The sequence below is a fragment of the Tamandua tetradactyla genome, chromosome 6 (genome assembly GCF_023851605.1).
Source record: "Tamandua tetradactyla isolate mTamTet1 chromosome 6, mTamTet1.pri, whole genome shotgun sequence".
NCBI lineage: Eukaryota > Metazoa > Chordata > Mammalia > Pilosa > Myrmecophagidae > Tamandua > Tamandua tetradactyla.
The window spans coordinates 169,639,653-169,661,680 of record NC_135332.1 but is presented as its reverse complement, the minus strand read 5'-3'; the positions used below and the strand labels follow the sequence as shown (position 1 = coordinate 169,661,680).

The window sequence follows — 22,028 nt, the reverse complement described above, 5'->3', positions numbered from 1 at the left end:
GCATAAGAGTCGCCTTGAGAGAACCACTTTGTTGCTCAGATGTGGCCTCTCTCACTAAGCAAACTTGGCAGGTGAACTCACTGCGATGGGCAGGGGACATGACTCCCAGGGAAGTAAACCTCCCTGGCAATGTGGGACAGGACTCTCAGGATAACCTGGAACCTAGCTAGCATCATGGGATTGAGAAAGCCTTCTTAACCAAAAGGGAGAAGAGAGAAATGAGACAAAATAAACTTTCAGTGGCTAAGAGATTTCAAACAGAATCAAGTAGTTATCCTAGGATTATTCTTATGCATTACACAGACATCCCTTTTAGTTTATGGTGTATTGGAATGGCTAGAGGGAAGTACTAGAAAGTGTTGAACTACAGTATTTGGTAGCCTTGAATCTTGAAGACGATTGTATAAGTACACAACTTTTTTTTTTTTTATATTGGGGATTGATTGGAAATTGCATTGTGCATACAGACCCCAAGTACACAACTTTTAAATGTGATTATGTGGTTGTGAAAACCTTGTGTCTGATGCTCCTTTTATTCAGGGTATGGGCAGATGAATAAAAAAATAAGGATAAAAAATAAATTAATAATGGGGGATGATAGGGAGTAAAAAAAACTGGTAGATTGAAATACTAGTAGTCAATGAGAGGGAGGGGTAAGGAATATGGGATATATAAGTTTTTTATTTCTTTTTCTTGAGTGATACAAATGTTCTAAAAATGATCATTGTGTTGCATACATAACTATGTGATGATACTGTGAATCACTGATTGTATACTTTGGATGGACTGTGCATGTGTGAAAATATCGAATAAACATATTTTAAAAAGATAAAAGAAAAGAAACTATTGTGGGTAGACACCCAGGAGCTTTAAAAGCGAATACTAAAAAAAAGTTGGTGTAATTCCCTATGGGATTTGTGTTCTAGCCTTTTCATCCTATAGCTTAAGATTTTATTATAATTTTTATACAATGTAACCTAAGAAAGCTGGTAAGGCCAGACATCTACTATCATCAAAAATAAACTACAAATCAGGCTGGGCTGGAGTCAGAGCTTTACTGGCTCTATTAGGATGAATAGCGTCTCCCCAAAATTCATATCTAACTAAAACCTCAGAATGTGGCCTTATCCAGAAACAGTTTCTGCAGATGTAGATTAGTTAAGAGGAAATCATACTGGATTAGGGTGGACCCTAAATTCAATAACTGGTGTCCTAATAAAGACCATGTGAAGACACAGAGAGGCACACAAGAATAATACCATGTGTGACAGAGGCAGGAATTGGAGTGATACAGTTACAAGCCAAGGATAGCCATCAAAAGCTAGAAAGAGGCAAGGAAAAATTCTTCGCTGGAGCATTCAGAGGTAGAATCTGATTTCAGATTTCTAGCTTTCAGAACAGTAAGAGAATAAGTTTCTGTTGTTATAAGCACTCAGTTCATGGTAATTTGCCATGATAGTTCTAGGAAACGAAGTGAACAATTGATAAGTCATGACAATAACAAACTAAAAAGATGATAGTGATTACTGCTGTCAGTTGTGCTGATAACTGATATGTACCTTGCCCTCCTACCACAAACAAGTAGAAAGATTAACAAATATATGAAAAAACTATTTTCATACACTGGGAAAACAGGAATAGGATTGCAATCCCTGGAGAAAGGGAAACTAGTAAGATAAATTCTACAATTACCCTGGCTTTCTGGCTATAGGCAGTTTTTGGTCTCATGTACAAGGAAGGAGGAACCCAAATAGAGGATAGCAGTCTTAAAGAATTGAGGATAAAGAAACTGGGGAAGTTGAGACAGCAAGAGTCTACAAGACAGAGAACAGGGAGGAAGCTATTTAGAGAAAGAGCTCCAGGAATCTGATGCTGAAAGCTAAATTGCTGGGCAAAGGATAATTGCTGGAAAATATTGGAAAAATGTACGAACAATTTCCAGAACTCACATAGGGCTGGGAGACATTTAAATCCCACCGAACCAAAGTACAGTTATCTCACTGACCCTTCAGAGATTCTAAAAAGGCAATGCTTTATATATAGCAGGGCTAAATAAACCCTAAACTAAGGGCTCCACTAGACCCAAATTAATAAAGTTTAAAAACAAGCGTGGAGTAAAGGATGCTATCGTCAAAATTTCAAAACTTCAACTTCTGTGTGAGACCAAATGGAGAGATGTTCATTTGGTGCAAAATTTATATTTTGGGTAATGTGTTACCTAATTTAAACTTGTATGGTCAATTTAGTTGAAAACCATAAGTATCTGGAATCTTGAATAGGGTGTGAGATTTTGTTCATTTGCCCAGGTTAGTGTGATGCCCTGATATATCCCAGTGTAATTTGGGCAGTGAAGATTTGCAAAGTCCCCTTGGGAGGCTGGGGGAAAGGAGGAAATATTCATCTTCCATGTTTGGAGAATTTCTGATATTTTTGCAAGCAGTGGGAACAACCAAATCAACTGGCCAAGCCCTCGAACTTGGGGTTCGCCACTATGAAACTTATTTCTGCAAAGGACAGACTAAGCCTACTTAAATTAGGCCTAAAAGTCACCCCCAGAGAACAACTTTTGTTGTTCAGATGTGACCTCTCTCACTAAGTCAACTTGGCAGGTGAACTCACCCCTCTCCTCCCCGCCCCTCACCACATAGGACATGACTCCCAGGGATACAAAGCTCCCTGGCAACATGGGACAGAGCTCCCAGGATGATCTGAGACCCGGCATCAAGGGTTGAGAAAGCCTTCTTGACCAAAATGGGGAAGGGAGAAATGAGACAAAATAAAGTTTTGGTGGCTGAGAGATTTCAAATAGATTAGAGAGGTTATCTTGGAGGTTATTCTTATGCATTGTATAGAGATCGCTTTTTAGTTCATGGTGTATTGGAGCAGCTGGAGGGAAGTACCTGAAACTGTTGAGCTGTGTTCCAGGAGCCTTGATTCTGGAAGATGACTGTATAAAGATGTAACTTTACAACTACACAATTGTGAAAACCTTGTGTCTGCTATTCCCGTTATCCAGGGTATGTACAGATAGGTAAAAAAAATATGGATAAAACGTAAATAAATACTAGGGGGACAAAAGGTAAAATAAATTGGGGAGATGAAAATACTAGTGGTCAATGAGAGGGAGGGGTAAGGGGTATGATATGTAGGAGTTTTTTCTTTTTCATTTTATTTCTTTTTCTGGAGTTATGCAAATGCTTTAAAAAAATGATCATGGTGTTGAATACACAACTATGTGATAATATTGTGAGTCACTGATTGTACATCATGTATGAATATGTGTGTAAAGATTTTTCCATAAAAATATTTTTAAAAAAAAAAGGAAGAGGGGGCGCGGCCAAGATGGCGGCTTAGTAAGGTACGTGCGTCTTAGTTCCTCCTCCAAAGCAACTACTAGGTGAACTGAAACAGTGCAAAACAGCTCCCGGGGCCACGACAGGGAATGGACACACAGTGTACCCCAGTCTGGACTGGCTAGTCTGACTGCGAGACTCGGCTGCGGTGAGATCCCCGAGCGGCGTGCAATTTCCCGAGCAGTGGCAGCTGTGGTGGCCGGAGCTCCTCCCACCCTCCTTCCCAGGCTGGCTGAGAGTCTCGGAGAGGCAAGTTTCCCAAGCTGAGGCGGCCGGCGCCCCTCCTTTGCGGGATGCTTCCTGGTCCGGCTACGAGTCTCGGATCAGAGAGGTACCCAAGCCGCAGTGACCCTCCCCCGCGGGCGGCTTCCTGATCCGGTGGGGAATTCCACAGGCCGCGGTGGCTGGTGACCGACGCCCCTACCCCGCGGGCGACTTCCTGGTCAGGTGGCGAATTCCCCGGGCCCGCAGCGGCCGGTGACCAGCCACAGGGTCCCCTCAAGCCGCGGTGGCTGACGCCCCCACCACGCAAGGGCCCCCGAACCAACGGAGAGAATTGGATCAGAAATCCCCAGGACACGGAGATCGGTGACCGGGGGGATCCCTTCCAAACACGTGAGACAAGCATGAGCCACGAGCGCACCTACTGGGAAGGATAAGAAAAACAGAACCCAGAGATTTCACAGAAAAATCTTTCAACCTTGTTGGGTCCGACACCCAGGGAAATCTGACTAAATGCCCAGATGCCAGCAGTAGAAGATAACGGTCCACGCTCAGAAGATTGAGAATATGGCCCAGTCAAAGGAACAAACCAATAGTTCAAATGAGACACAAGAGCTGAGACAACTAATGCTGAATATACGAACAGAAATGGAAAACCTCTTCAAAAAGGAAATCGATAAATTGAGGGAGGACATGAAGAAGGCATGGGCTGAACATAAAGAAGAAATAGAAAAACTGAAAAAACAAATCACAGAACTTATGGAAGTGAAGGATAAAGTAGAAAAGATGGAAAAAACAATGCATACCTACAATGATAGATTTAAAGAGACAGAAGATAGAATTAGTGATTTGGAGGATGGAACATCTGAATTTCAAAAAGAAACAGAAACTATCGGGAAAAGAATGGAAAAATTTGAACAGGGTATCAGGGAACTCAAGGACAATATGAACCACACAAATATACGTGTTGTAGGTGTCCCAGAAGGAGAAGAGAAGGGAAAAGGAGGAGAAAAACTAATGGAAGAAATTTTCACTGAAAATTTCCCAACTCTTATGAAAGACCTAAAATTACAGATCCAAGAAGTGCAGCACACCCCAAAGACATTAGACCCAAATAGGCACTTACTAGACACTTACTAGTTAGAATGTCAGAGGTCAAAGAGAAAGAGAAGATCTGGAAAGCAGCAAGAGAAAAACAATCCATCACATACAAGGGAAACCCAATAAGACTATGTGTAGATTTCTCAGCAGACCATGGAAGCTAGAAGACAGTGGGATGATATATTTAAATTACTAAAAGAGAAAAACTGCCAACCAAGACTCCTATATCCAGCAAAATTATCCTTCAAAAATGAGGGAGAAATTAAAATACTCTCAGACAACAAGTCACTGAGAGAATTTGTGACCAAAAGACCAGATCTGCAAGAAATACTAAAGGGAGCACTAGAATCAGATACAAAAAGACAGAAGAGAGAGGTATGGAGAAGAGTGTAGAAAGAAGGAAAATCAGATATGATATATATAATACAAAAGGCAAAATGGTAGAGGAAAATATTATCCAAACAGTAATAACACTAAATGTTAATGGACTGAATTCCCCAATCAAAAGACATAGACTGGCAGAATGGATTAAAAATCAGGATCCTTCTATATGTTGTCTACAGGAAACAATCTTAGACCCAAAGATAAACATAGGTTGAAAGTGAAAGGTTGGGAAAAGATATTTCATGCAAATAACAACCAGAAAAGAGCAGGAGTGGCTATACTAATATCCAACAAATTAGACTTCAAATGTAAAACAGTTAAAAGAGACAAAGAAGGACACTATATACTAATAAAAGGAACAATTAAACAAGAAGACATAACAATCATAAATATTTACGCACCGAATCAGAATGCTCCAAAATACGTGAGGACTACACTGCAAACACTGAAAAGGGAAATAGACACATATACCATAATAGTTGGAGACTTTAATTCACCACTCTCATCACTGGACAGAACATCTAGACAGAGGATCAATAAAGAAATAGAGAATCTGAATATTACTATAAATGAGCTAGACTTAACAGACATTTATAGGACATTACATCCCACAACAGCAGGATACACCTTTTTCTCAAGTGCTCATGGATCATTCTCAAAGATAGACCATATGCTGGGTCACAAAGCAAGTCTTAACAAATTTAAAAAGATTGAAATCATACACAACACTTTCTCGGATCATAAAGGAATGAAGTTGGAAATCAATAATAGGCGGAGTGCCAGAAAATTCACAAATACGTGGAGTCTCAACAACACACTCCTAAACAACGAGTGGGTCAAAGAAGAAATTGCAAGAGAAATTAGCAAATACCTCGAGGTGAATGAAAATGAAAACACAACATATCAAAACTTATGGGACGCAGCAAAGGCAGTGCTAAAAGGGAAATTTATTGCCCTAAATGCCTTTATCAGAAAAGAAGAAAAGGCAAAAATGCAGGAATTAACTGTCCACCTGGAAGAACTGGAGAAAGAACAGCAAACTAATCCCAAAGCAAGCAAAAGGAAAGAAATAACAAAGATTAGAGCAGAAATAAATGAAATTGAAAACATGAAAACAATAGAGAAAATCAATAAGGCCAGAAGTTGGTTCTATGAGAAAATCAATAAGATTGATGGGCCCCTATCAAGACTGACAAAAAGAAGAAGAGAGAGGATGCAAATAAATAAGATTAGAAATGGAAGAGGAGACATAACTACTGACCTCACAGAAATAAAGGAGGTAATAACAGGATACTATGAACAACTTTACGCTAATAAATACAACAATTTAGAGGAAATGGACGGGTTCCTGGAAAGACATGAACAACCAACTTTGACTCAAGAAGACATAGATGACCTCAACAAACCAATCACAAGTAAAGAAATTGAATTAGTCATTCAAAAGCTTCCTAAAAAGAAAAGTCCAGGACCAGACGGCTTCACATGTGAATTCTATCAAACATTCCAGAAGGAATTAGTACCAACTTTCCTCAAACTCTTCAAAAAAATTGAAGTGGAGGGAAAACTACCTAATTCATTCTATGAAGCCAACATCACCCTCATACCAAAACCAGGCAAATATATTACAAAAAAAGAAAACTACAGGCCAATCTCTCTAATGAATATAGATGCAAAAATCCTCAATAAAATTCTAGGAAATCGTATCCAACAACACATTAAAAGAATTATACATCATGACCAAGTAGGATTCATCCCAGGTATGCAAGGATGGTTCAACATAAGAAAATCAATTAATGTAATACACCATATCAACAAATCAAAGCAGAAAATCACATGATCATCTCAATTGATGCAGAGAAGGCATTTGACAAGATTCAACATCCTTTCCTGTTGAAAATACTTCAAAAGATGGAATACAAGGGAACTTCCTTAAAATGATAGAGGGAATATATGAAAAACCCACAGCTAATATCATCCTCAATGGGGAAAAATTGAAAACCTTCCCCCTAAGATCAGGAACAAGACAAGGATGTCCACTATCACCACTATTATTCAACATTGTGTTGGAAGTTCTAGCCAGAGCAATTAGACAAGAAAAAGAAATACAAGGCATCAAAATTGGAAAGGAAGAAGTAAAACTATCACTGTTTGCAGACGATATGATACTATACGTCGAAAACCCGGAAAAATCCACAATAAAACTACTAGAGCTAATAAATGAGTACCTCAAAGTAGCAGGTTACAAGATCAACATTCAAAAATCTGTAGCATTTCTATACACTAGCAATGAACAAGCGGAGGGGGAAATCAAGAAACGAATCCCATTTACAATTGCAACTAAAAGAATAAAATACCTAGGAATAAATTTAACTAAAGAGACAAAAAACCTATACAAAGAAAACTACAAAAAACTGCTAAAAGAAATCACAGAAGACCTAAATAGATGGAAGGGCATACCGTGTTCATGGATTGGAAGACTAAATATAATTAAGATGTCAATCCTACCTAAATTGATTTACAGATTCAATGCAATACCAATCAAAATCCCAACAACTTATTTTTCAGAAATAGAAAAACCAATAAGCAAATTTATCTGGAAGGGTAGGGTGCCCCAAATTGCTAAAAACATCTTGAGGAAAAAAAATGAAGCTGGAGGTCTCGCACTGCCTGACTTTAAGGCATATTATGAAGCCACAGTGGTCAAAACAGCATGGTATTGGCATAAAGATAGATATATCGACCAATGGAATCGAATAGAGTGCTCAGATATAGACCCTCTCATCTATGGACATTTGATCTTTGATAAGGCAGTCAAGCCAACTCACCTGGGACAGAGCAGTCTCTTCAATAAATGGTGCCTAGAGAACTGGATATCCATATGCAAAAGAATGAAAGAAGACCCATATCTCACACCCTACACAAAAGTTAACTCAAAATGGATCAAAGATCTAAACATTAGGTCTAAGACCCTAAAACAGAGGAAAATGTAGGGAGATATCTTATGAATCTTACAATTGGAGGCAGTTTTATGGACCTTAAACCTAAAGCAAGAGCACTGAAGAAGGAAATAAATAAATGGGAGCTCCTCAAAATTAAACACTTTTGTGCATCAAAGAACTTCATCAAGAAAGTAGAAAGACAGCCTACACAATGGGAAACAATATTTGGAAATGACATATCAGATAAAGGTCTAGTGTCCAGAATTTATAAAGAGATTGTTCAACTCAACAACAAAAAGACAGCCAACCCAATTACAAAATGGGAAAAAGACTTGAACAGACACCTACCAGAAGAGGAAATACAAATGGCCAAAAGGCACATGAAGGGATGCTCAATGTCCCTGGCCATTAGAGAAATGCAAATCAAAACCACAATGAGATATCATCTCACACCCACCAGAATGGCCATTATCAACAAAACAGAAAATGACAAGTGCTGGAGAGGATGCGGTGAAAGAGGCACACTTATCCACTGTTGGTGGGAATGTCAAATGGTACAACCACTGTGGAAGGCAGTTTGGCGGTTCCTCAAAAAGCTGAACATAGAATTGCCATACGACCCAGCAATACCATTGCTGGGAATCTACTCAAAGGAATTAAGGGCAAAAACTCAAACGGACATTTGCACACCAATGTTTATAGCAGCGTTATTTACAATTGCAAAGAGATGGAAACAGCCAAAATGTCCATCAACAGACGAGTGGCTAAACAAACTGTGGTATATATATACGATGGAATATTATGCAGCTTTAAGACAGGATAAAATTATGAAGCATGTAATAACATGGATGGACCTAGAGAACATTATGCTGAGTGAGTCTAGCCAAAAACTAAAAGACAAATACTGTATGGTCCCAATGATGTGAATCGACATTCGAGAATAAACTTGGAATATGTCATTGGTAACAGAGTTCAGCAGGAGTTAGAAACAGGGTAAGATAGTGGGTAATTGGAGCTGATGGGATACAGACTGTGCAACAGGACTAGATACAAAAACTCAAAAATGGACAGCACAATAATACCTAATTGTAAAGTAATCATGTTAAAACACTGAATGAAGCTGCATCCGAGTTATAGGTTTTTGTTTTGTTTTGTTTTGTTCTTACTATTATTACTTTTATTTTTTTTCTCTATATTAACATTCTATATCTTTTTCGGTTGTGTTGCTAGTTCTTCTAAACCGATGCAAATGTACTAAGAAACGATGATCATGCATCTATGTGATGACGTTAAGAATTACTGATTGCATATGTAGAATGGTATGATTTCTAAATGTTGGGTTAATTTCTTTTTTTCCGTTAATTAATAAAAAAATAAAAAAAAAAAAAAGAAAGATAACCAACCTGGAGGAGACTTTCAGGAAAATGGCAGAATGGAGTGGACTGAGTTCACTCTTGCACCTTGTAACAAAATAGGGGACAGGAAGAAAATGACTGGACTGCTGACTCAGGATCTGTGTAAACAAACAGGGTCTCTCGGGTATTTGGGGGAAGAGAGGGACAGAGGAGGAATGGAAACGGAGAGTGGGATGGGTCAATTGGTCAAGCTGCTACGTGAGGTGAGGTGTGATCAAAGCAAACCCATCATCTCTGCTCCAGCCTGCCTCAGCTGCGGGCTGGTGAAACCTCCCTGTTTGGATCTATGTTGAATGTGCCCACAGGGAACCCTTAAGTGGACCCAACCATCTACTATGCGAGGTCAGGATACTGGACAATCTCCCCACCGAGTGTCAGGAGTAGCCAGTCACACAGGCACAGTGTCTGGAGGATGCCAGGTGCTGACCCACCAGGCCACAGGTCAGTTCTCTAGTCCTGAGGGCCTGGACTGGCCACTGTGGGCTGGGAGTTGCCGCCCCATCCCCACTGTGCATTTCATCTTTGAACACTGCCTGCCAGGAGGGGGTGTGCCTGAAGGAGGAGGAGCCTCAGGTCTGCAACCTCCTGGTAATAAGCAGTAAGTGCAAGCTGGTTTCTGCAGAAGGGGTGAGGAAGGGAGGAGGTGCCTCAGGATCACCACCTGCTGGGGAGAAGATGTAAGTGCAGAAGATGTAAATCCCATATCTGCCTAGGTTTTTATGACTTTTCTTTTTTTCCTAATATTCTTTATTCTTTCCCACCCCTTCACTTTTTCTTTTTTTTTCCTTTTTCTTTTTTTTTTACACGGGCAGGCACTGGAATTAAACCCAGGTCTCCAGTATGGCAGGTGAGAACTCTGCCACTGTGCCTCCATTGCCTGCCCCTCCTTTTTTAAATACAGTTTCTCTATATATTTTTTCAGTAGTTTAACTGTTTTCTCATTACATTTTATCTTATATAAAGATATTTTATATTTACATATATATTAATGATTATTTCTTATTTTATGTTATTTTTCTTATTCTATTTTATTTCACATATTTTTATTGTTAATATTTCTTTTACTACAATTTTCTCTCCCTTTGTAGACACCAGTCTGAGTTCACTTCCAATATATCTTGAGGTGTCTCCTTCTGACTTTGGGACCCTCTACTATTGAGGTTTGTTTTGCTGTTGCTCTTGTTGTTGTTGTTTTTATATTTTATTATATTCTTTTTTTTATTATTATTACATTTTTCTGTTTTGGAGTGCATGGCCTGGCAGTTAAACCTGGGTCTTCAGCATGATCAGTGGCCACCGTACCACTGAAGTACCATGCATCCTGACCTAGCTTCTAATAGATCCTCAAATTGAATTATACTCCCTACATGAGATCCAGGAAATAATTAACAAAGTGCAAAAGGATACCTTAAATGCAAAAGTAAGTAAATACAAAGCTTTAGATAAGTGATGGAAACCAACTTGCAAAACCATATTAAGATAATGAAATGCCCTGAACACAACAGAAAATCACAAAGCACATGAAGATCCAAGCAGAAATGGCCCAGTCAAATGACCAAATCAAGATTCCAGAGTGGATACAGAATACTGAATAACTGCTTGAGGATATTTATGAAAAAATGAAGAACATCAGGAAGACACTAGAAGAACATAAAGGAGAATCTGGAAGATTAAATAGAAAAATGGCAGATCTCACAGAAATGAAAGATACAGTAGACCAAATCAGAGGGATAAGGGAGAAAAAAATGAGATAGAAGACAGAAGAACTGAATTACAGTGCACAAAAGAACAAACAGCAAGAAAGATGGGAAAAATGCAACAGGATTTTAGGGAAATGATAAACAACAAAAGGCATACAAATATAAGAATTACTGGTGTTCCAGAAGGAGGAGAAAAGAGTAAAGGCCAGGGAAAGTTAGTTGAAGGTGTATTCAGGAAAAACGTCCCAACCTTTATAAAATCATAAATGCACAAATCAAATTGACCCAACAAACTCCAAATAGAATAAATCTGAACAGGCATACTCCAAGATACATACTAATCAAACCGTCAAAAGTTGAAGAGAAACAGAAAATCTTGAAAGCTGCACAAGAAAAGCAATCTACTACATAAAAAGGAAAAACATGTAAGACCGACTTTGGACTACTCAACAGGCACTATGGAAGTAAGGAGGCAGTGGTACAATATATTTAAGATCTTGGATGAGAAAGGCTTCCAGTCAAGAATTCTTTTCCAGCCTAGTTATCCTTCAAAATTGAGGGAGAGATTAAAATCTTCAGTGCAAGCAAAGATTGCAAGAACTAGCTGACAAGAGACTGGCTCTACAAGAAATACTAACGGGAGTCCTACAGCTAAAAAAAGACAGAGGTAGATCTGGAAGAGATCACAGAATTGAAGAAAAAGATTAGTGGTAATTTAAAGGATAAAAAGAAAGAGAAGGAAAAGAATATATAGATCTGACAAATAAAAATTAAAGGATAAGGTGGTAGAGTCACGTACTATTCTTACAGTAATTACTTTGAACATTCACACACGAAATTCACCAATTAAAAGATACAAATTGGCAGCATGGATTAAAAACATAATCCATCTATATGCTGTTTACAGAGACAAATCTTAGACTCAAGGACACAATTAGATTGAAAGTAAAGGATGGAAAAAATCTTTTATGCAAGCTGTAACCAAAAGAAAGCAGAAGTAGTATATAATATCAGACAAAATACACTTTAAATGTAAAGATATCATACGAGAAAAAGGAAGACACTATATATTAATAAAAGGGATAATTCACCAGGAGGACATAACAATCAAAAATGTTTATGCTCCCAATCAAGGAGCTCCAAAGTACATGAGGCAAATATTGGCAAAACTGAAGGGAACTACAGACATTACAACAGTTAAAGTGGGAGACTTCAATGTACCACTTTCTACTATAGATAGAGCAATCAGACAGAGGATCAAGAAGGAAACAGAGAACTTACATGATGGGATAAATGAATTAGACCTAACAGACATATTTAAATCATTAAACCCTGAAACACCAGCATATACCTTCTTCTCTAGCATACATGGAACATTATCCAAGACAGAGCATATGCTGGGGACACAAACTGAATCTTTATAAATTTAATAAGATTGAAATTATCCATGTGTCCCTGGACAAGATAAGTTCTGAAACCTAGAAAGGCCAGACTTTCCAGAACATCAGTTAGTTCCATCTTCCTACCCCTAATTATTATTATTTTTTAATTTATTTATTAATAAAAAAATTTAACAAATGAACTAAAACGTTAACATATATAATCAGTAATTCACAATATCATCACTTAGTTGCATATTCATTATTTCTTAGAACATCTGCATCAATTCAGAAACAGAAATAAAAAGACAACAGAAAATGAGATAAAACGAAAACAGGAAAAAAAAGATTATACATACCATACCCCTAACCCCTCGCTTTCATTAGAATTTCAAACTAAATATGTTTTAACATTTGTTCCCCCTACTATTTCTTTTTATTCCATATGTTCTACTCGTTTGTTGACAAGGTAGATAAAAGGAGCATCAGACACAAGGTTTTCACAATCACACAGTCACACTGTGAAAGCTATATCATTATTCAATCATGCTCAAGAAACATGGCTACTGGAACACAGCTCTACATTTTCAGGCAGTTTCCTCCAGCCTCTCCATTACATTTTGAATAACAAAGTGATAGCTACTTAATGTGTAAGAATAACCTCCAGGATAACCTCTTGACTCTGTTTGGAATCTCTCAGCCATTGCCACTTTGTCTCATTTCTCTCTTCCCCCTTTTGGTCGAGAAGGTTTTCTCAATCCCTTGATGCTGAGACTCAGCTCATTCTAGGGTTTTTCTCAATCCCTTGATGCTGAGTCTCAGCTCATTCTAGGATTTCTGTCCCACGTTGCCAGGAAGATCTGGAGCACTTATTCACTGTTGGTGAGAATGTATAATGGTACAGCCAGTGTGAAAGACAGTTTGGCGATTCCTCAGAAAACTAAATATTGAGTTGCCCTATGACCTGGCAATACCAGTATTTGGTATATACCCGGAAGAGCTGATGGCAGTGACACAAACAGACATTTGCACACCAATGTTCATGGCAGAATTATTCACAATTGCCAAGAGATGGCAACAATCCATGTGCCTATCAACAGACAAGTGGTTAAAAAAAAGTGGTATAAACATACAATGCAATATTATACAGCAGTAAGATGAAATGATGTCCTGAAATATATGACAATGTGGATCAACCTCGAAGACAAAATGCTGTATAAAATAAGTCAGTCACAAAAGGACAGATACTGTAAGATTTTGCTATTATGACTCTGTTAAAGATAATATCAGAGATTACACTGCAGAATATAGTAGAACTAGAGGTACAAAAAGCTAGAAATGGAGGAAAGGCTACCAAAAGAGGATGAATCTAAATGCAAGGGAACAGATAGAGGTGATGATAACTAATTAGCGGGTTTATAAGTAACACTGCCATACTGAAAGTGAATTTGACTGAAAGAGGATACATAGTGCTGTGTACCCCAATGATTTACGATTATAAAAAAAAAAAAGGTATTTACGCCCTGGTGTAATGAGTACTGTTATCACTAACATGTACACTTCTATAGCTCATCACAGTTTAAAAATCTTGTTTAAGTGCCTCATCACATCTAACCCTCATAGTAAGCTTGTGAGGTAGGCAGTATTTGTGTTTGGTTTGTGAGGAAACTGAGCTCGAGATTTGCCTGGGATCATGCATATCACATGTAGCATCTCTGGAACCCAGACTGAAGCCAGAAGATTGCAGGATTTGAATTCTCTGATTACACTCTTGCCATGGCTTCTTATACAATGAAGTGTAGTAATTCCATATATGGTTTCCATTTTTCAAATTAAGAAACGGAGGCACAAAAAGTTAAACATGAGTCTTCTGGCTCCAACTGCCAATTTGCAGGAAAAACAGGACAGAAGTACATGTTGAACTGCCTGCAAGTGTGCAATTAGCCAAATGCAGGAGGTAGGAAACTCTGCTAATCAAACAGCATGGCTTCTTCTGTAGATAAATTGTAAGAAAAAGGAATAAAAGGCAACAGGTAGAGTAAAAGAAATGTATGGAAAGGACATAAAAATTTTTTAATGGAAAAATTAAAATTAAACCTTGATTTATTTCGTGGTCTGTCAAAGAAAAAAAAAATTAAGCCTGGAAAAGGATCAATTTAATCCAAAGTTCTCAAGCTACCTGCCAAAACAAACTTTAACACTCTTTAAAGGAAAACAACAAAATAGAAATACTCAACAAAGTCCATGTGAAGAAGCAGCAATGGACAGAGACGATGAAATTGTCAGATAATAATGTTAAAACAGTTATCATAAATATGTTTCCTATGCTAAAGAGTGTAGAGGAAACCATGAGCATGATGGGAAGAGAAATGGCAGTTAGAAAAATATTCCATTTAACTTTTTATATCTTCTAAAGCTGAAAAATACAATATCTCAAATTAAAAATTCACTGGATCGAATTGGTAGCATATTAAATACTATAGAAGACAAGATTAATAACTTGAAAACCCAGCAATAGAAACTATTTAAAGCAAAAAAGAGAGAGAAAAAAGACTGGGGGAGAAATAAACTAAGCCTACGGGATTCATCAGACAATACTAAACAGTTTAACATACACATAATCGAAATCCCAGAAGGCAAGAAAGGAGGGAAAGGAAAAGTATTTAAAGAAATATTAGCAGAAAATTTTCAAATTAGATCAAAAGTATAGACCCACAAATCGTACCAAGATATACAAAGAAAACCTCCTTAAGGTACATCAGAGTCAAATTGCTGAAAACCATAGACAATACCATTTATGTTGTTCCCCTGCCTCTATATATAAAATAAAATAAATTCTAATCCAAAGAAAGGAGACAATTCTTTTCTAGACCTTCTGATTGACAACTTTAGGTAAAATTCATCAAAGCTAAACTTTTCTCATTTTTTTGAAGCCTTGCTTTGCCAGTAGAACCCAGTATAAGCTTAGTCTGCCTATTGGGTAATCAAAATAAAGTTGAACTACTGAAAAACAACTCATTCATATGCATTTGTATAACCTCCAGCTCAAAACTGTCATATACATTAGACTGTATGCTCCCTGAGGTCAGAGACCGTCATGTCTTGGCCTGAAAGTTTCTAGTGGAACATAACAGCGTGAACACACATCAAAGAATTAAATTAATTAATCTCACCTCATCCTCAATACAATGATAAAATGCATTTAGAACAAGATGAGAAAATAGATGCCCACAGGGATTAAATGATTGTTCCAAGGATACTTAAATGGTGAGTGGTATCTAGCCTTCCTAGGCTAAGGCTATACCATACAGTGTTACCTCAAAATAGACAAAAAGAAATGTTTTAAGTTTTACTTACTCTGTGTTTCCACAAGATCCAAAGCAACACTAGAAGCTGTATCCATTCCAGAGATGATAGAAGATTGAAAGTTTTTTAAGGAGGTGAGAGCAGACTCTATACCGCTGAAGGACATGAAACCAGCTGAACCTGAACTTGAAGTTGAACGTCCTGGCATCTTGAAATTATGACCTAAATTTCAAACACAATGAAATAAGATTGGTAAGCCAGAATAACTGCAAAGAAAAATAAAACTGCCATAAACATTTATATAAATGTCTTATATCCCATAACTGCCACACTATTATCTACGTTCTATTTTTATCCATTGAGAGGATCTTAAAACATTGTACCATCACTTAGACTGCCAAACATGGATGCACTCAAACAAGGGGAATGTAACTGTGTTCTTTCAATTTTTTCTCAGAGAAATGAGAAGTCTTTATTTTTTTAAAGGAAACAGAATACTTTCTTTCAAAAGAATCCTGCTTCTCTGAAGAATTCAGGAACAGCAGATTCCTTAAAACCCTAAAACATAAATGAGATAGAAAAACTAGAAAAATATGATGCAATAAAAGTATTTTCCTAAAAAATAAAAAGTAATTGAATAGTTTAATAAGGCAGAATTATGAAAACATATAATTAAGGACTTATTTGACATATATGCATCTTAAATTCTGAGAACCGTAAAAAATATATGTTCCTGATAACTCCTCTGGGCTATGACAGATTTACAGAAGATCCCAGAGTATGTTTCAGTAAAAGCAGAATTTCTTTACAAACTCTTATCTTCAGGGGCTTATCTACTATAAGAATTCCAGTTACTACTTTGATATTACAAACTCCCTAATTTATAATCTATATCTTCAACCACGAATTCTTTAAAGTTTGGGACACTTACGTAGAACAGTTTATGAAAAGATATCTGTGCTTAATTCAGAAACTATCTGAAATTCAATAGATGAAAAAACAATTAGAAAAGTGGACAGAATTCACACAGGCGTAAAGGGAAGGGAGGGCTGTTTCTAATGCAGATAAAGGAAAGGAGGGTATTTCCTGGGAATCAGATACAGTATGATTCAGGTTCTGCCACTTTAGTCCTGAATGGCCATGGGAAGACTCTTAACGTCTCTGAACCTGTTTTACCAACTTTAAAATGGGAATGGATATCACAATGTGGTCTAGCACACAATACACAATTCATTAGCATTTAGAAGCTTCCCTTCTGCTCTTGCTTTCTTAAGTGGGAAACATGTATAACATATCTGTCATTTTCATCCTTTCTATCACTATTACAATTTTATTTCACACCTGGGCAACTATAGTTGCTCTCAATTATCGGTCCTTGTTTATTACATTCATTCATTCAACAAACAGGTATTGAATACCTTACCATGTCATTCATTAGACTTATTCAAAAACACACAAGGTATAAAAAGAGAAGGACACAGAGATGAAAAACACTGATTTTTATTTCTGAAGTGATTAGTCTACTACACACAGGTAAATATTCACACTACGATTCATCAACTCAAACCATTACATTAGCAAATATTTAGTAAGTACTCCCTTAAGCACTAGGCACTTCTTTAAGCATAGATATACAGTTTTCAGAACAAGCACACACTCTTAAGAGTTTCATTTTTTTTTTATTTTTTATTTTTTTTTTATTAACGGAAAGAAAGAAAAAAGAAAAAAAAATGAAAATAAAAAAAAAGAAATTAACACAACATTTAGAAATCATACCGTTCTACATATGCACTCAGTAATTCTTAACATCATCACATAGATGCATGATCATCGTTTCTTAGTACATTTGCATCGGTTTAGAGGAACTAGCAACACAACAGAAAAAGAGATAAAATGTTAATATAGAGAAAAGAAATAAAAGTAGTAATGATAGTAAAAAACAACAACAAAAAAACCCTATAGCTCAGATGCAGCTTCATTCAGTGTTTTTAACATGATTACTTTACAATTAAGTATTATTGTGCTGTCCATTTTTGAGTTTTTGTATCTAGTCCTGTTACACCGTCTGTATCCCTTCCGCTCCAATTACCCATTATCTTACCCTGTTTCTAACTCCTGCTGGACTCTGTTACCAATGACATATTTCAAGTTTATTCTCGAATGTCCGTTCACATCAGTGGGACCATACAGTATTTGTCCTTTAGTTTTTGGCTGGACTCACTCAGCATAATATTCTCTAGGTCCATCCATGTTATTACATGCCTCATAAGTTTATCTTGTCTTAAAGCTGCATAATATTCCATCGTACGTATATACCACAGTTTATTTAGCCATTCTTCTGTTGATGGACATTTTGGCTGTTTTCATCTCTTTGCAATTGTAAATAACGCTGCTATAAACATTGGTGTGCAAATGTCTGTTTGTGTCTTTGCCCTTAAGTCCTTTGAGTAGATACCTAGCAATGGTATTGCTGGGTCGTATGGCAATTCTATATTCAGCTTTTTGAGGAACCGCCAAACTGCCTTCCACAGTGGTTGCACCATTTGACATTCCCACCAACAGTGGATAAGTGTGCCTCTTTCTCCACATCCTCTCCAGCACTTGTCATTTTCTGTTTTGTTGATAATGGCCATTCTGGTGGGTGTGAGATGATATCTCATTGTGGTTTTGATTTGCATTTCTCTAATGGCCAGGGACATTGAGCATCTCTTCATGTGCCTCTTGGCCATCCATATTTCCTCTTCTGGTAGGTGTCTATTCAAGTCTTTTTCCCATTTTGTAATTGGGTTGGCTGTCTTTTTGTTGGTGAGTTGAACAATCTCTTTATAAATTCTGGATACTAGACCTTTATCTGATATGTCATTTCCAAATATTATCTCCCATTGTGTAGGCTGTCTTTCTACTTTCTTGATGAAGTTCTTTGATGCACAAAAGTGTTTAATTCTGAGGAGCTCCCATTTATTCATTTCTTTCTTCAGTGCTCTTGCTTTAGGTTTAAGGTCCATAAAACCACCTCCAGTTGTAAGATTCATAAGATATCTCCCTATATTTTTCTCTAACTGTTTTATGGTCTTAGACCTAATGTTTAGATCTTTGATCCATTTTGAGTTAACTTTTGTATAAGGAGTGAGATGCGGGTCTTCTTTCATTCTTTTGCATATGGATATCCAGTTCTCTAGGCACCATTTATTGAAGAGACTGCTCTGTCCCAGGTGAGTTGGCTTGACTGCCTTATCAAAGATCAAATGTCCATAGATGAGAGGGTCTATATCTGAGCACTCTATTCGATTCCATTGGTCGATATATCTATCTTTATGCCAATACCATGCTGTTTTGACCACTGTGGCTTCATAATATGCCTTAAAGTCAGGCAGCGCGAGACCTCCAGCTTCGTTTTTTTTCCTCAAGATGTTTTTAGCAATTCGGGGCACCCTGCCCTTCCAGATAAATTTTCTTATTGGTTTTTCTAATTCTGAAAAATAAGTTGTTGAGATTTTGATTGGTATTGCATTGAATCTGTAGATCAGTTTAGGTAGGATTGACATCTTAATTATATTTAGTCTTCCAATCCATGAACACGGTATGCCCTTCCATCTATTTAGGTCTTCCGTGATTTCTTTTAGCAGTTTTTTGTAGTTTTCTTTATATAGGTTTTTTGTCTCTTTGGTTAAATTTATTCCTAGGTATTTTCTTGTTTTAGTTGCGATTGTAAATGGGATTTGTTTCTTGATTTCCCCCTCAGCTTGTTCATTACTAGTGTATAGAAAAGCTACAGATTTTTGAATGTTGATCTTGTAGCCTGCTACTTTGCTGCAGGCTACATTTATTAGCTTTAGTAGTTTTGTTGTGGATTTTTCCGGATTTTCGAAGTATAGTATCATATTGTCTACAAACAGTGATAGTTTTACATCTTCCTTTCCAATTTTGATGCCTTGTATTTCTTTTTCTTGTCTAATTGCTTTGGCTAGAACTTCTAACACAATGTTGAATAATAGTGGTGATAGTGGACATCCTTGTCTTGTTCCTGATCTTAGGGGGAAAGTTTTCAATGTTTCCCCATTGAGGATGATATTAGCTGTGGGTTTTTCATATATTCCCTCTATCATTTTAAGGAAGTTCTCTTGTATTCCTATCTTTTGAAGTGTTTTCAACAGGAAAGGATGTTGAATCTTGTCAAATGCCTTCTCTGCAACAATTGAGATGATCATGTGATTTTTCTGCTTTGATTTGTTGATGTGGTGTATTACATTATTTGATTTTCTTATGTTGAACCATCCTTGCATACCTGGGATGAATCCTACTTGGTCATGATGTATAATTCTTTTAATGTGTTGTTGGATACGATTTGCTAGAATTTTATTGAGGATTTTTGCATCTATATTCATTAGAGAGATTGGTCTGTAGTTTTCTTTTTTTGTAATATCTTTGCCTGGTTTTGGTATGAGGGTGATGTTGGCTTCATAGAATGAATTAGGTAGTTTTCCCTCCACTTTGATTATTTTGAAGAGTTTGAGGAGAGTTGGTACTAATTCCTTCTGGAATGTTTGATAGAATTCACATGTGAAGCCGTCTGGTCCTGGACTTTTCTTTTTAGGGAGCTTTTGAATGACTAATTCAAGCTCTTTACTTGTGATTGGTTTGTTGAGGTCATCTATGTCTTCTTGAGTCAAAGTTGGTTGTTCATGTCTTTCCAGGAACCCGTCCATTTCCTCTAAATTGTTGTATTTATTAGCGTAAAGTTGTTCATAGTATCCTGTTATTACCTCCTTTATTTCTGTGAGGTCAATAGTTATGTCTCCTCTTCCATTTCTGATCTTATTTATTTGCATCCTCTCTCTTCTTCTTTTTGTCAATCTTGCTAAGGGCCCATCAATCTTATTGATTTTCTCATAGAACCAACTTCTGGTCTTATTGATTTTCTCTATTGTTGTCATGTTTTCAATTTCATTTATTTCTGCTCTAATCTTTGTTATTTCTTTCCTTTTGCTTGCTTTGGGATTAGTTTGCTGTTCTTTCTCCAGTTCTTCCAAGTGGACAGTTAATTCCTGCATTTTTGCCTTTGCTTCTTTTCTGATAAAGGCATTTAGGGCAATAAATTTCCCTCTTAGCACTGCCTTTGCTGCGTCCCATAAGTTTTGATATGTTGTGTTTTCATTTTCATTCACCTCTAGGTATTTACTAATTTCTCTTGCAATTTCTTCTTTGACCCACTCATTGTTTAAGAGTGTGTTGTTGAGCCTCCATGTATTTGTGAATTTTCTGGCACTCCGCCTATTATTGATTTCCAACTTCATTCCTTTATGATCCGAGAAAGTGTTGTGTATGATTTCAATCTTTTTAAATTTGTTAAGACTTGCTTTGTGACCCAGCATATGGTCTATCTTTGAGAATGATCCATGAGCACTTGAAAAAAAGGTGTATCCTGCTGTTGTGGGATGTAATGTCCTATAGATGTCTGTTAAGTCTAGCTCATTTAGAGTAATATTCAGATTCTCTATTTCTTTATTGATCCTCTGTCTAGATGTTCTGTCCATTGATGAGAGTGGTGAATTGAAGTCTCCAACTATTATGGTATATGTGTCTATTTCCCTTTTCAGTGTTTGCAGTGTATTCCTCACGTATTTTGGGGCATTCTGGTTCGGTGCATAAATATTTATGATTGTTATGTCTTCTTGTTTAATTGTTCCTTTTATTAGTATATAGTGTCCTTCTTTGTCTCTTTTAACTGTTTTACATTTGAAGTCTAATTTGTTGGATATTAGTATAGCCACTCCTGCTCTTTTCTAGTTGTTATTTGCATGAAATATCTTTTCCCAACCTCTCACTTTCAACCTATATTTATCTTTGGGTCTAAGATGCGTTTCCTGTAGACAACATATAGAAGGATCCTGTTTTTTAATCCATTCTGCCAGTCTATGTCTTTTGATTGGGGAATTCAGTCCATTAACATTTAGAGTTATTACTGTTTGGATAATATTTTCCTCTACCATTTTGCCTTTTGTATTATATATATCATATCTGATTTTCCTTCTTTCTACACTCTTCTCCATATCTCTCTCTTCTGTCTTTTTGCATCTGACTCTAGTGCTCCCTTTAGTATTTCTTGCAGAGCTGGTCCCTTGGTCACAAATTCTCTCAGTGACTTTTTGTCTAAGAATGTTTTAATTTCTCCCTCATTTTTGAAGGATAATTTTGCTGGATATAGGAGTCTTGGTTGGCAGTTTTTCTC

General features: G+C 37.0%; 1 protein-coding gene across 2 annotated transcripts in view; it reads right to left on the bottom strand.

Moving 5' to 3' along the window:
• Positions 1-22,028, bottom strand: part of NSMCE2 (NSE2 SUMO ligase component of SMC5/6 complex) — a 351,982-nt gene that overhangs the window by 303,043 nt on the left and 26,911 nt on the right. For both annotated transcript variants that reach the window (XM_077167641.1, XM_077167642.1), the window contains exon 2: positions 15,851-16,021. In XM_077167641.1, coding sequence (XP_077023756.1) covers positions 15,851-16,007 — 157 coding nt within the window. In that variant the 5' untranslated portion in view covers positions 16,008-16,021. The remainder of the gene's footprint in view (positions 1-15,850; positions 16,022-22,028) is intronic.